General features: G+C 45.7%; 1 protein-coding gene across 1 annotated transcript; it reads right to left on the bottom strand.

Annotated features, from left to right (window-relative positions):
- Nucleotides 1-11,314: 11,314 nt before the first annotated feature.
- On the bottom strand, nt 11,315-13,469 carry Atoh1 (atonal bHLH transcription factor 1). Its single transcript, XM_048416270.3, has one exon. It carries the CDS (start codon nt 13,251-13,253, stop codon nt 12,198-12,200), a length of 1,056 nt encoding a protein of 351 aa, XP_048272227.3. The 5' UTR covers nt 13,254-13,469; the 3' UTR covers nt 11,315-12,197.
- Between the last annotated feature and the right edge of the window lie 2,371 nt (nt 13,470-15,840).

Genomic DNA, 15,840 nt, shown 5'->3' with positions numbered 1-15,840 from the left:
TTAATGTTGCCTTGTCTAATATTGAATTTCCTCTTTAAAATATTGCTATATTCTAATATTCTTATAAGCCTCGGATGTGACAACTTTTTTCTTACTTTTTGGAGACATCTTATGATGTAGCCAAGGCTGCCCTAAACTGGAGATCTCCTGTCTCAGTCTCCCTTGTACTGAGATTGCAGGTGTTCAGTGCCATACCTGGCTTGCTATTAGCATCTTTTAGAAGACTAAGAAGTTTCCATGTAGCCTGAGATGGTCCTTATGACAGAAACAAAATCTCCAAATCCATCTCATCTGCAGTGGGAAGTAAGATGCTTTGGGACATATCTATACCGCCTCAGAAATTGATCAGTGGAGCCAACCACGCTCTGAAAATAACAGGTCCACGCTCTCCTGAAGCATAAATCTTTACTGCCCTTCAGCATAAACCAAACTGAAGAGATATGATACACGATTTTCTGTAATGATTAACCCCCTATTTACCAGCTGTCCTGGTGAATACCTGTAGACTTGAACACACATTGGGAAGGTGGAAGAGTGTCCAGGTGCAACACTCTCTCTCTCTCTCTCTCTCTCTCTCTCTCTCTCTCTCTCTCTCTCTCTCTCTCGCTCTGCAAACATTACAGTAGCAATCATTCTCTTCTCTAAACTTTAACTGAATTCCTTGCTCATCCATGGTTTAACTTTCAAAGCAAGTGATGAGACTGTTTGGAGTCTTGGCTGTGTGAGAGGCAGAAAATAATAACAACACTGTCAGGTAGGAGTGAATTAGTTGACTGCTGAAAAATTCAGGAGGAACCAGTGGAGGGATCAGTTTCCTAGGCAGATTCCAGGGCACAGTTTCTTTATTTCATATCCTCTATTGTTCTTTGTAAAGTCCTGCAAACCTAGTTTACAAGTGGGTTTGGCTGAAGTTATTTCACTGATTGAAGAAAGTATCTTTGGGGCAATCTGCTTGTTCTTTGGATGAGAAAAGAAGCGGGGAGCATCAACAGTATGCGTGAAGAAAGAAACAAAATACTGAGAATGGTCTCAAAGCAACATCCGGAAGAGCTAATGTCTTAGTGGCCAGTGGTGGAACCGCAGCATGTTCTCTGGGCTGCTGTCAAGGTGAACATGGAAAAGGTCTTCTGGTAGGTTGGCTCTGGAATCCGAGGAGGGACGGACGCACTGGTGAGCTCTGATGCCGGCAGCCCATAAGTGAACATTGAATGAAGTTAATATGGCAGGTGCCTATCCCAGGAGGAATTCCAACCACAATGAAATAGAGACCTGTAGCGCTTGATCAAATAAATGGGCCAATGTTGGCCAGGCGATTGCCAGTTGATTCATTGAGAGTAAGTTGCCATGAAAGCTAAAGAGTACAGCAAGATTCAGGGTGTCTTTGTCAGAGGAGTGGGGAGCCGGGGAGAAAGAATAGAGAAAAAGTCTTCCGGTCATGATGACAGGAGATTAGTTTCCAAGGTGAGGCCACCCACCTCACCTTTCCAGTCCTGGCCTGCTTCTCAGAGAGGCATTGCAATATTCCACATCTCGGCCAGGCAATAATTTGTCCTTTCCAGGAGCAAGTGTTAGCTGGCTCAGCAGTGAAGAGGCTATTCAGGTCCTGCCTGGACTGAGGTGGCCAACAGGAAAGAAAAGGCTTGAGGAGCGGAACCTGACAAGGTGAGGACAAGGCAAGGAAGGGAGCAAAGGAAAAATCAAACCCATGTCAAGGAAAACCAATAGAAGGACATTAGGATACAGAGAGTGGGGAAAAGCCAATGGATGGCTGAGGGCTAATGGAAAATGATGGGAGTGGAAGATGATGGATAAAAGGTGGCTCAGGCTAAAAGGCCTGGAGGGAAGAAGGCATAGTAAACAGAGTTAGGTGACATGTGAAGGTCTTCAAAGGAAGACAGACTAGAACAGCTAGCCAGGCGAGGCAGGGCCTAATGCTGAGAGAGAATTGCTCATGACTCTGTGTGGTATGTGAACACACACAATCTTAGAATTTAGGAGGCCGAGACAGGAGGATCCTGCTATCATCTAGGTATCTTAATGAAGTTTTTTCTATCCCAGTTAAAGAAGTAAAAGGCAGGAAGGAACTCAGACACAGCAGGCAGCAACAGGTAACAGCAAAATGACTGAAAATTAAGGGGGAAGGAAGAGGTTTACAGAGAGAAAGACTCCTCACACAATGAGAAGAAAATCTGCAAACCATTTTTTCCCCTCTGGAGGCTTGAGATGGGTCCCTCTCCCCTCATTTTCAATTGAATGACTTAAATGAAGAAGGAAGCGCTGAGGGAACCCTAGCTTCTATAAACATGTTCAGGACAGGCCTTGAATATATCTGACCAGCCTAGGTTGGTCATTGGAAGGGAGGCTCATGTTAGGAGAGGGAGGAAGGACCCTGCAGTTTTATATATTTATTGTTTGCCTATAGTCCCTTTCATTATCTGTCTGCCTTCTGGGGACCTGCCCCTCAAGCCCAAATTGGTGGCATCCTGGGCTACATCATAATACCCTATGTGCACTGATATTGTCTGTCATCAGTTTTAAAACACCATTTAATGAAAGAAAATCAAAGCAAAGTCTTCTGTGGTCAGACAGCCTCAGTGACACCGATTGTCATTTATATATCTTTCCTGGACTTATCTGCCTGCCATTCTGTCAGGGGCAGTTATTAAGGCAGGAGTTTCTCAACTCGAGGTGCTGGTCCTTCAAAAGTAAATCACAAACCCAAGTAAGAAAGTGCAGAATTTGCATTGTGAGGTGCTTAGAAAAAGAAGAAAGAGAGAGAGAAGGGGTTATATAGAGGACTTCTACCCCAGAGACAAGGAAGACAGGCTCCTCACACGCATATCACATTCTTGGTCCCTGGAAAGAGCTTCAGAGGGTCTCCCAAATGGTCCCTGTTGTGCACCTGCTTCTCCTCTACAACCCCCGAGAAGCACCTCCCACTGAGCAGTCATGCCACCCTGGTTCCACTCTAGTTCACAGACTAATGGATATCCTAGGCTACATGACACAGCAGAGAACATGCGAACAAATCCAACACCCTTGTTTTGGATGAATCCTCATTTCTCTATTGAGCAATAGACATGATAGAGGAGAAGAAGAGATACACTTCAGAAATTATTGCGAAAGTGATGTTCTGGTCTATAGCAAATCCTCCGGGAGTTCTGTTTTCAAGTTAAAGCTGAATAGAAAAGAACGTACATCATAGCTTCACACTTTTTTTCTTTTTCCTAGAAGTAGAAACCTTCCAGAGGTCATAATATAGTGAGAGCAGTGTTTAGGAAGGGAGCTGATGTGGTACCATAATTCAGGACCAGTCACAGAGCAGTACAAATTCTATCAGGCTTCAAATTACATCCTGAGGAGCTGCCCACTGTGTACAAAAGGAGAAGGCGGGGGTGGGGCCACTACCCCATAGGTAGACATCTAGAGCTGATGCTCTGATCCTGAAATTCAGCCTAGGCAGCTGCCTGCAGCTTGATCAGAAGTACAATTCCCTTTTCAAATACTTCCAGCCCAGCACTGTACTTTCTCTTTGAAAGGATCTAAATCACAAGCAAACCAAGGATTGTCTTCATTCAACCACGTGAGGTAGTATAAAAGGGAGGACTGACTCATGACAGGCAAAGAACAGAACTTTGGGAACAAAGAAATAACAGGACAATAGCGACTGTTCATTTACAGAGAGGGTGAAAGGAAACAGCCAGTAGCTCAGATGACCAAGCCAATAAAAAATGCATGTTATCACCGAATAAATCCACAGGCACAAGTGTAGCAGGTAAATTCACATCTTCTTCCAAGAGAAACATCAAGCTTTACAGCCCCATTTTCCTTCTGTCCCCACTCTTCCCATCCATGCATAGATGGGCAACAGTTTTGGGAAATGATTTGCTTTGGGACAATTACCTGGATGGTATTTTATCATATATTCTTTTTATTATTAAATTTGTGTTTTAATTTTGTGTATATATGCTGTATTTGTATCATTTCCCCCCTCCTCTCTCCAACACCTCCTATGTCTCCCTCCTTTCAAATGTATGCTTTTTCATTATTATTTTATTACATACGTGAATAAATTAATAAACATATAAGTGCAATCTGTTAAATTTACCGAATGTTGCTTGTATGTATATGGTTTTAAGCTCAACCATTGGTTTTGGAAAACCAATTCTGGGGCTCATCTCTAGGAAAGATTAATTCTCCCTCACCCAATATTTATTAAATACCTGTAGCTTTTCATGCGCGGTGATACCCATAAGGTTTCCCTCATCTACATAAGCATGTCTATTGGTGTCATTGTTCAGATCTTGGTTAACCTATCCAGGTTGTTGAGAATTCATGAGTGTAGCTGCCCTGTTATATAAAGAAAATACAATGTTGAAGTCAACTCTTGCAATTTTTCTACCCTCCTTTTTTTTCTTTTATTTTTTTAAAAAAAGTAACCAAACTATCTTTTTTCATTTTACATAACAATCCCCATTCCCACTTCCTCCCCTCCTCCCACTTCTGCTACCTTCCCTCCCACCCCCTATCCATTCCTCAGAGAGGGTGAGGCACATCACTTTGGGAAGGTCCAAGGCCCTCCCTATTATATCTACACTGACTAAGGTATCCATCCAAAGACAATGGGTTCCCAAAAAGCCAGTACAGCAGTAGGGATAAAATGTGGCGCAACTACCAGTGGCCCCCCAGTCTGCCCGAGCCATACAATTGCCACTCACATTAAAACGGTCTAGTTTGGTCTGGTGCTGGTTTCTTCCATGTCCAGCTGGAGTTGGAGAGCTCCCATTAGCCCAGGTAAACTGTTTCAGTGGTGTATCCTCCCTTTAGAAAAGTTCCCTGAGTCTGAAGTGCAGAGGTTATGTTGTAGATGTACCAGATGAGGCTGGATACCTCATGGTCACTTGTTCTTTGCATTGGCCTCATATTCTAATTTTAGATGCTGTTTGTTTAGAATTGAATACATTTTTTTCGACAGGTAAAACAAGGATTTTAATATAGAATAAGAAGCAATTATATCCAGTATCTGTTGTATGAGAGGAGCAAAGATAGAAAAGTAAAGGAAATTTACTCTAACAACTGTGCCCTTTAGTCTTTCAAATGGGAAAGGATGGTTTCATTGCTAGCTCTAAAGAGTATTTTAGGGGCTGGAGAGATGGCTCAGCGGTGAAGAGCACTGACTGTTCTTCCAGAGGACCCGGGTTCAATTCCCAGCATCCACATGACAGCTCACAACTGTCTGAAAATCCAGTTTCAGGGGATCTGACACCTTCACACCAATGCACATAAAAGATAAATAAATCATAAAACAGAGTATTTTATATGTTTTAGGAGCAAGGGTATAATGGAAGAGTTCAGGAAGCTGCATCATCTACAGACTTGAGTCAGGTTGGGAGGAGTAGCTGTAAAGGGTTTGGTTCAAAACAGGATTTCGAGGCAGGAGGATGTGGTAGAAAGAGCACTAAGTCTAGACTAAGAGTAGTCCTATGACCCCTGCCCAGGCCATTTAGTCTTTTCGAGAACCTGTTCTTTATTCCGATATGAAACTACTACTGTGTTATATTAATGAATTTACAAAGAGCAAAATTTAATTTCTCCTAAGTTCGAATGGAACAATTGCATCTGTGGTTGATTTCTGAAGGCTGACTCTACTAGTTACAGGCCATTCCAACTCTTGACTATTTTTGAAGGAAGCAATGAAGCATACATGTTGGGTCAGTACGGAATAACAAATGAAATGATCTGATGACCGACAGAAGATGTCTACTCATACCAGCCTGACCTAAGGGCTAAACATTTCTTTGTTTGCTCTGGGATTCTCATTAAATTGTGAAGTATTCCAAAACTATAAAGGTCTACTCTGTTTGTGTGTGTGTGTGTGTGTGTGTGTGTCTATGAGAGAGAGAACACACACGCACATGTGCATCTCTCATAGAGCCTGCTTCCCTTGCTATATTGCTATGTCTTCTGAATTCCTCCCACTGCTGAAAAGAGGAGGAAGTAGAGGAACATGATTTAAAACCAGTCACTTAAGTAGAACCAGTCATCAAAGAAAATTAGTTTCCTTAGACGCCTTAAATTAAGACTGGTGTTCTGTGTATTTTCTGATTACCATTATCAACACAAAGGACCATTTTCTCAGTTATCACTGTGGCTAATCTTCTATCAATGCTGATGACTCTGTGTTCTGACGGTAATTATTACAAAGCAATGGGATCTTAGTCTACCCATTAAAGCCAAGGACTTCCTGGTAGCCCTACCTCACCTATCTGCTCATCAGAGAGTTTGTTTAGCCTGAGCAAATCCTTATGCCTTGCTTTTACAAGCACTCATAATTATGAGTTTATCTTCCCTCACCCAACCCTCTCATGTTCAGAGGTGAGGGCTTTGTATCTCCTATACCAAAGCTCTATCCTCCGGAGGCTGCTTCCATCACTGGGTAGACACATTGCCCAAAACAATGGCCTAAAACCAGCAAAGCTAGGCTGTGAGACCAAGAAGCGGGTTGTTTGGTTCTCACTTTGGGGTAAGGGGAGTGCTAAAAAGTGTAAATGAGATAAACAGGAACTTGAAGGCCCAGGTTCATTCAAATAGGCAATGTCCAGGGGTCCACTGGAGACTGGATTACATTTGTCTTCTAGGAGTTGTCTCCTTCACCTGTATATAATTCACAGGAACCTGGAGATTTAGATTAAAGTTATCCCCCCATCTACTGAAACCAGGAGTCTTCTATTAGAAAAACATTTCAGTGAGGGAAAAAAAAAAATCTTGTCTTCTAGCCAGTTTTCTGAAACAGCTGCCATTATTGGAAAAAAGGAAAGACTTGCCCTGAGAGCTGAGGGCCCCGGGCCTTCTCTTGTCTCCTACAATACAAAGCATGGTGTCTGCTCCTTAATTGTTGAGTCAGGTGGGGTCTGGAAAATCCAGGATCCCTCCTAATGCTAGCTCCTCCCCTAGCAACACCTGAGTTCCAAGAGTTAGTCGGAGGGCAGGACGTTGGGGTAGCTCTGAAAGACTTTCTATAAGACCCAAACAAGCAGCCAGTGCCCCCAGAAAGGAAAGGCATGGATGGGGTGACTTCTGCAGCTCAGACAGAGCTTCTAGCTTCCTTCATCAGATCTCTTGACTCTGCCGTCAGAATCTAAAGTGATTCCAGCCTTTCACTTGGTAGTATATAGAGTATATAGGTCTGCCTTCAAGGGGGAGGATTCTCTGGGTTTGGGAAATCATGTGAACCTGTAGAATGGGCCTTGCCTCTCTGTAGATTCGGCACAAAATTCCATTTTGTTTGGGACCAAAAAAAAGAAAAAAAGAAAAAAAAAAGGCAGAGCTGATCCTGGTTGTAGAGGAACCTAAAATCTGTGTGCTCCCAGTCTTCTTTAAAAGCAAGGGAGAGATGGATGAGGGACAGGTGATTGACAAGTGGAAGACAACAACATGGACCAAGGTCTTTTCTATTTGCCCTTAAACTCGGGATAGTAACAGTATTTTTAAAACAATTGACAGTAGCACAGAGTCGTGGGGGCGGAAAGAAGACTGGATCTCCACGCCAGCTGAGCTCTATGCCAGGCGGTTGGCGGGGAGCGCCTCTGGTCCCCACTAGCTCGGGATGCGCTGGTTTCCTGCTCCTTGCTGGTTCACTGGTTCAGGTGCCACAGCCCTTGCGCTCTCCCGCTGCGGCAGCGGCCCCCAACCCCTCCCCTAGGCTTTGCTCGGCTCTAGATTCAGCAAGCTCCTTTTCTGGCGGGACGGTTGCGGGGAGGTGCAGTGGGCAGTGGCGGCTCCCGCTGCGCAGCTGGGGACCAGAGGGGCCTCGGCAAGTGCAGGGGGGCGGCGAGAGGCTCTGGCTTCTGTAAACTCTGCTGGTGGGGGGCCGAGCAAGGCTGTCTACGAGGAGGAGGCAGAGGTTGAGGAGGCCGGGGAGGGTGACGACGGTGTTAAATGTGGCCGCGCAGCTCCCCGGGGAGCGGCCTGAAAGCGAGTGCGCTCACCAGCTGACAGCGCGTGCTCCGCTCCAGACGCTCCGCACCGGGGCCAGGAGTCTCTGCCAGCCCTTCTATTGTCAGCCGCTCTCTAATTAAGAAACACTCACGTTACGGCAAACTACCCCCACGCTTCTTGGTTCCTGTCCTTTCCTTTATCTACCCATGACTTCTCTCCTCCCCTGCCTCTCCGCTGCGTCCTAGGATTTAACCCATTCTCCGCTGTCTTCGCCTTTTCCAGTTAGGAGTCTAGCCGCGAAGGGATGACTCCCTGTCTAGGAAGCCGCTAGGCCTCCTGGTCAGACTTGATGATGAAAAGTACTCAAGGCTTTATTTTAGTTTGTCTCTGCCCCGCGTCCTACCCCTTCTCCAGAAAGGAACTGCAAACATTTCAGCTACCACCTGTCCTTGCCCGCGGTCTTCACCTCTCACCAGCAAGCGCTGATTTTCCTAGCCGGCAACTGACAAGTCTAGATTGTAGCGGGCAAGCGGCTCTAATCCTTTCCTTTCTCACTGGAGCTTGCAGCAGATCAGATGAAGCAGATCATCATTTTCTCGAACTTCCAAGTTAGCAGAGGATTTATTTTACAAGACACACTTTCGCAAAATTTTAACTTTTGGGCTCCGATTTAAATTTCTACAATCAATAATAGAAAGACCTCATGAAAGCCCTGGTCTCCCGCTGGTTCCGAATAAGGAAGTTACTCCCCCTCCCTTTCTGGTAGTTCTGCCATTAGCAATGTCCCATGAAGAACGTGTTAAACTTGCCAGTTGCCAAAAAGCAATCTTCCTTCAGCTCTCCGTGAAATCAAATAAGTTTCCAAAAGTGTGGTGAGCCAAAACCCTCTACAAGTAAAAATGTTGGTTGGCTGAGGGCAAAAATAGAATATAAAGCAAGCTGCTTAAAGTATAGAAAACTTTGGAAAACACCAGCAGTGTCCCAAAGAACTAACCCGATTTATCTATCTTCATTACTTTAAGAAGCGCTGACTCTTTGTTTGTTTGGGTGATATTAAGCATGCCTAACTTGCGTACATAGTTGATGCCTTTGCTAGTATCTTAGATACTTGGATCTGACTTTGGAAGGTAGAAGCTAATTGCTAATAATGGAGAGAAAGGAACCAGTCAGCATGGCAGGAGTGGTCTGGCATATGGGGAATGAGCGCTCAGAAATACTCAATATTCAAGTTTCCAAAATATTAATGAGATTATAGCAACCTGCAGCTATATGTTACAGCTTGTTAATGGAGTGTAAGAGAGGGAGCTGCCAAACGTTTGTTATGCAAACTTCATTGCTGAACCTTGGAGTGGACCTCTTAAAAAAAATGCCAACAAAAGAGAGAGAGAGAGAGAGAGAGAGAGAGAGAGAGAGAGAGAGAGAGAGATAAGAAAGAAAGAAAGAAAGAAAGAAAGAAAGAAAGAAAGAAAGAGGGAAAAAGAGGTTAAAGTTCTCATTTGAACTCTGAGTACTCAATTTGCCACAAAATAGCCTGACTTTGTTCTCATCTGGATGAGATAGAGAAAGTTTTCATTGAGCACAGTATAGAATTGAAGTTTGACATTCTGGCATGGTTGTTTCCCTTTTGAGAAGAATCAAACAGGACTTCCTTACTGGAAGAGTCGAGGTTGAAGTCTGCTCACTGTGGCAGCAGTAGCCCATCTGGCCCTTTAAACAGACTTAACTCCCGACCATTTATTGTGTTGAAGAAGAAATTTGCGGGATCCCTGGTCCGTGAGCATAGAGGCATAAGCTGTGGATATTGGTATTGTCTGACTGTGATTAGCTCAAGCTTTACTATCTATAAAAAGCTCTGGGCAGGAAGATGCTCGCTGTGTCATTTCTATTTTCTCAGAGTCAATGAAAATAATGTTGATGAGATCTTTTTCCTTGTGGCTTGGCACAAATTGTGCATGGGTAGTTTTGAGAATTGGTTGTTCTTTGGGAGAAGTAGTTTCTTCCCCTCTCTCATATTTCTAGTATGTAAGAGAGTATTAACCACCATGCCCATGCCAGTGCATACACACACCTAGGAAAGACCAAATCAAGTCAAGTAACCATGAAAACATGTAAGAGTTGGTGCTCTTATCCTGCAGCATGTTTATCTGTTTTTATCTAGCTTGCTTATTAAGAGACAAATGGAAATGTGTCAAAAGGCAATAGCTTGTTTTTGTTTTTGTTTTTCCAGCAGTACAATGATTCCTGATACTTATCTTAGTAGGTGCAAAAGGTTATCTAAGGTCAGGTGCATTATTCCTGTCTCTGGACAGTGTCACTAGCCACCATCCACTATGCCCAGTGAGCTGACTTGCAGAACTTCCCAACTTCCCTGGATAGGCTTCCACTGGAAGTCACCACACCCTGAACAGAAGAGGACCTGCACTTCCTGGGGTCGTGCTTTTCCTACAGCTGCAGGCTAGGGAGCTTTCCCTGTGCCAAGGTGACCCAAGTACTGCACAAGAGCCAGCAAACTAACTTCCCTTTCTGGTGGGGTCCCCTCAATTTGTCCTGCCAACGAAGACAAAGAATTCGCTTGAAACCCACCTCTCAAATCCAGAGATATTTATCTGACACACTATCCTGAAAGCTTTAGTTTAAATTAGCCAATCAAATGCATTGTAAAAGTTCCGTTTTCTACCCTCTATCCACTCCACATTCACTTTCCTGAGATCTCTGATCATGAGAGCCCAGAATAGACTCTACCCCATATGGGAACACGGGTTGAGTGTAATGGTGCACTTCAGTTTCTGTAGCTGACTTTAGAATGTACTTGACTGGTTTATTCTGGGGGGAAAATGAAGGCAAATGACAGTTCTGTATCAGAAGACCTGAGTTTGGAAAGAAAACTTGACTGGCAGTCAGCAATGCTAAAGCAACTGCCACACTTCTAGCTTCTAATTGTCAAACCAATGATTGCCAGCCTATCTTTCCACTTGAGGTCTTTGCCGCTGTCCTTTTTTCTTCTCGTGGGTGTGCTCCCCCCACCCCCCAGAACTTAGGTTGTGCTGTGTACCTGAAAAGATTTCAGCTAATTTGCGAGAATACATAGGTTATCTCAATGATACTAACCAGCACAGAGCAGAGTCCTGGAGACCGAAGTCACCAGCTTGTCCCAGAGATTGCTTACTATAGGCTTAGGACTGAAAGATTCTTGCCATACCAGAGGCAAACTACGCTGCAAAGCGGGGCACATTTGATCTCACGATTTATTGGTGTATCCAATACCACCTGAAGGGACTGGATTTGCAATATTCTTTCATAACTGCAAATCTCATTTCTTCAAAGTCACTTACAAATTATCTTTAACGTTTTGCTGGAATAGACTGTGACAACTAAAGGTATTTTTCAAGTTTATTTTCTCATTTGTAAAAGCGCATACATAAAGCAATGGCAACTGGATTCGCTAAATCAAAATAAAATGATCTTGAATAGAAAATGTAAAAAAAAAACAACAAACAAAAAACAAGTAGAAATAGGTTCCAATACTCAATAATAAATAAGTTTTCTAACGTTAACAAAGCAACATAAATTGACCAAATGCCTTTGACACTACATAGTTTTTGTTTTAATTTTCATTTGTAGAAACAAACATTTGCAAAGAGTTTAAGGATTTATGAGTGGCTGTACTTTAAAAAATAAAAGTTAGTCTGCAATTGGCAGTTGAGTTTCTTCGCACCGGAGCAGCAGCTAGTGATGAACTGCGTTTGTTCTGCGTCCCCTAGACACACTTGGAGTTTATGCGCTACAGAAACCCTTGTCTGGTCCTGTGTTCTTACAACTCAGTAGTCCATGTTCAGTAAAGCACCGAAAACCGGTGGTCTCAAAGCCTTTGGAAAACAACTTCGAAGACTAGACTAACTCCCTTACTTGTAAGTGAGCGCAACACAACGGGATAAACGCCCGGGGTATAAAATAATTGAAACCCAGACCAGAGACAGAGATATGACATTTTAGCAGCGTATTGGCAGCATGGACGATAAAACACGTAAAGGTACATGTAGTGGTATTGTATCTACATACAGAGGAAGCAGAAGGTAGGAAGGAAGGGGTTTGGAAGAGTCTCAACCATCTGAAGTCACGCAGCCTTCTGAAGTCATGTCGTTGCTAACAACGACCACCGCAGAGCAAAAATAAAAGGTTGCAGGGATCTTTGCCGCGGCGCTTTCCGCGCACTGGGGAGGGCATTTGGTTGTCTCAATATTCCCGGTGCGTTCGCCTCCCTAACTGGCCTCATCAGAATCACTGTAATGAGAGTGGGGGGAAAACTCTCCGTCACTTCTGTGGGACCTGGGAGAAGTTTTGCTACTGTCCTCCTGTACTGGCTGCAGGATGCTCCCGGACAGGGAAGGCGACAGGTCCTTCTGTGCCATCATCGCTGTTAGGGCCCGGTCCTCGAAAGATGGGAAGTGTAAAGCGTCCAGCTGCACCGAGTAACCCCCGGCTGAAGCTGGGGCTGAGAAGCGAGTCCGGCAAGCTCCGGGTGGGGTGGGTCGTGGGCCCCCTCCCGAGGCCGCCTGAGGCCCGGCTGCTACGGAGGCACCCGCACCTCCTTCATACGTGGCTGTGGCGCGAAGGTGATGGTGGTCACTTTTGCAGGAGGCTGCTGGTGGTGTTGACTGCTCTCCAACACTGGGAGTCTGCAGCAACTCTGACAGCGCGTTGATGTAGATCTGGGCCATCTGCAGGGTCTCATATTTGGACAGCTTCTTGTCGTTGTTGAAGGACGGGATAACGTTGCGCAGCTGGTCAAAGGCGTGGTTCAGCCCGTGCATCCTGCGCCGCTCCCTGGCATTTGCTGCCAGCCGCCTTTGCTTCTGTACCCCGTTCACCTGTTTGCTGGAAGGGGCCCGCTGGCGGCTGCAGCCAAGCTCGTCCACCACAACCCCGCCCTTCAGCTTGCACAGCTGTTCCCGCACTTTCACCGGCCCTGGGCTCTTGCTGAGGCCGCCGCAGCCGCTCCTTCTTACCAGCTCGCCCTGGCCGTCAGCCTCGTCCCGGGGTGCCGCGGCCTCGGAGGCACCCAGCTCGGGAGAATGCAGCAGATACTGGGCGGCGCGTGCCGTGCAGAGGCCCTGCAAAGTGGGAGTCAGCCAGGCGCGTGGGTCGGTGCTATCCAGGAGGGACAGCTCTGCGGGGTAGACAGGATGGTCTCTGGCCTGCAGGGTAGCAGGTGGCTGTGGCGGCAACTGTGAGAGGTGGTGCGGCTGGGAATGGCGATGGTGGTCCCCCAACTCCTTCACCTCGGCCCACTCTTCTGCATGCAGCAGACGGGACATCGCACTGCAATGGCTCGGAGGTGTCGTGATAGAGTAGGTGCTAGCAACCCAGTTCAACGAAGGGCAAAAGCCCCAAGCAACAGCAAAACCCTTTCTGGTCTCTTCTTCAATGTCTGATTTTTTTTTCTCCTCTTCCTTGACCCTCCCCCTCTCACTCGGAGATCACACACCAGGTCGCGTGCAACGAAGCTTCTCCGGTTGCTGAAGGCGCTGCGCCCCTTTAAAAAGCGGCACGCGCCAGTGTATCTCCCCCGGCTCCCCTCCCAGCCCCCTCCTTGCGCCAGTCGCGTGTCAGCTCAGTCAAAAAAGGGGGCGGGCAGGCGCGTGCGAGGAGCCAATCAAATAGTTTTTACACCCAGAGAAAAGTTACTTAGTGCCCAGGACTTCAGCTCCTGCTCTGGGTCCACCCCCACCTTCCCTCCTGAAAGAAAGAGAAATTCATATGTTAATTGCGGGGCTGTAATTCGATTCCCCAGGACGTCTACTTCTAGGCGGCTGGTGTGCGGGACTTGGGGGTGGAGCGGGCTCCCGGCTGGTGCCAAGGCCGCCCAGGCTCAGAAGTGTGCTGGGAGACGCTGCTCGCACCAATCTGGAGGCCAGATCCTCCAAGGTACCAACAACCCAGAGAAGCCCGCTTGTCCTGAGATCCCTCCAAGCCAGGCTCACAGCTCTCATGAAACTCGTAAAATCGCTCATATGCAATATGATAGAAATAAGTACACATAGGTGTGCATAAAGCTCTTACCTGCTGTACATTTTGTCTGTGGAATTGTTAAGTGGAATCTCAATGAAAATCAGAACAAGGTGAAACCTCTTCGCGTCTGGGAATATATTTCTTAATTTTGCCACGTCTGAGGCTCTTGGAATAGATCGTACTTGAACTCGTTATGGAATCTTTTTAAAATTTTTAATGGAAAGTAAAATTGAAGTATAGTTATGACATAACAAAACCGGGATTGCCCTAAAATGTTGGAGAGACTTCCTCAGAGCCTTGCGGCCAGTTAGGGTCTCAATCTACAAAAAACCCTGCTAGAGGATACTATGCTAGGACTGAGGTATCTCAAGGATCCTACGAAACACTTTGAACACTCACAGAGTAGGATTTATAATTGCAGAGCCACAGGAGGCTGCTGGAATTAGTGCAAAAGGTCCTTGAGTTCCTTGTCATTCTGGGCGTTTTGAAACTGTTGCCTCTGGAGGCCCCGGTTTACTAGTGCGCGTGGCTTCTTGCGCAAACGCCCAGAAACCACAATCTAACCCACCTGTCCGGCTCTGTTTAGTTAGGGTGTGCACTCCTTCTATAAAACGAGCCCCTCCCACCGCATTAGCCCCCAGCCTTGTGTTCCACCACAAAGAACCAATCAGAAACTCCCGGGCCCGAGACACGCCCCAACTTGCGCTGACTGCTCTCCAGCTCCCGGCTCTCTTCTGCTTCGCCCCTGGGGCACCCGAGTGGGTGGCAACTGTGGCGGGTGCTTTCGATTTTCAAGGCACTTGCTATCCTGGGAGGACTTTCGTCTTCTGGCAGATGGTACCTCAGAAAGCTCCCTGAAACCTGTCTTTGCAGGGTCCAGTGCCATTGAAATGTTCCGCTAGCAGGGACTTGATCCAACCTGCCATCTGGAGCTCCTTGTGCGAAGGATTTCAGAGGTTAGAGAAAACTAGTGTGCTTATCTCAAGGAGATAGAGAAAGATGGAAGAGAATTCAAAAGTGTGCGTGATACGTCGGTCTTCATCAGCTTCAGACTCTTTTTCAAGCTTACCCGTTTGCTGGTGTGTAAGAAACATTCCTGGACCTTGAGACGTTGACAATCAGAAAGATCACAGGAACATTTTTCTTAAAGAGTTTAAGCTCCGCTGAAATAAGTAGATTAACGATAGAAATACCTTAAATCTAAAATCCGGAATTATCTCAAACCTAAAAGAAAACGATCAGTGACAATAAAGGAAAAGAAGAGGTAATTTCTTTTTCTCTAGAGGGTAGAAAGACCATGGTCCGGTACTGTTGAAGACAACAATGATGCTCTTACTGCACCTAGCGTTAGTATCTGTCATTTGTAATCTCAAAAAGAAGAGTTTCTAGTGACTGGGGAGTCCAACGTCATCATCTGTATGTGAAAGGCAGAGCGAGCACTAGGGCGGGGAAGGAGTCACCTAGGGGCTTTGTTCCTCTTTTGGTGACTTCCCTGTCAGCTGAAAGGCAGCAGTTTTTCACAGGAAGGCACCACTAAATGTGCGAGCGCTCAAGTTTTCCGTGGGCTTCCAACCTCCAGACGTTTTATTTACAGTTCAAATTTGACCACAAAACTTCAAAAGCCTCCTTTTCCTTCATGCTTAGGCGGATTTAAGGACTATAGATGAATATTTGTGCGACACTTTTTGTACTATTGGTCCTGATCTATAAAATTTATGTAACACTAGTATAATCTCTTTGTAAAGAGCAAATCTCATTTTGTGTGTGTGAGCAAAAATAGGTTATTTTAGGATTTCAAGGGAGTGTATGTACACTTCTGTAATTTGTGGTTGGATATTCTTTGACCCTTAACTGTGGCGCTGTCTCTTTTCCCTTTCCCCTTCTCTTCCATTA

Source organism: Myodes glareolus, chromosome 6, assembly GCF_982192425.1.
Source record: "Myodes glareolus chromosome 6, mMyoGla1.1, whole genome shotgun sequence".
NCBI lineage: Eukaryota > Metazoa > Chordata > Mammalia > Rodentia > Cricetidae > Myodes > Myodes glareolus.
The sequence above is the reverse complement of the archived record's forward strand: the minus strand, read 5'-3'. Positions and strand labels throughout refer to the sequence as shown.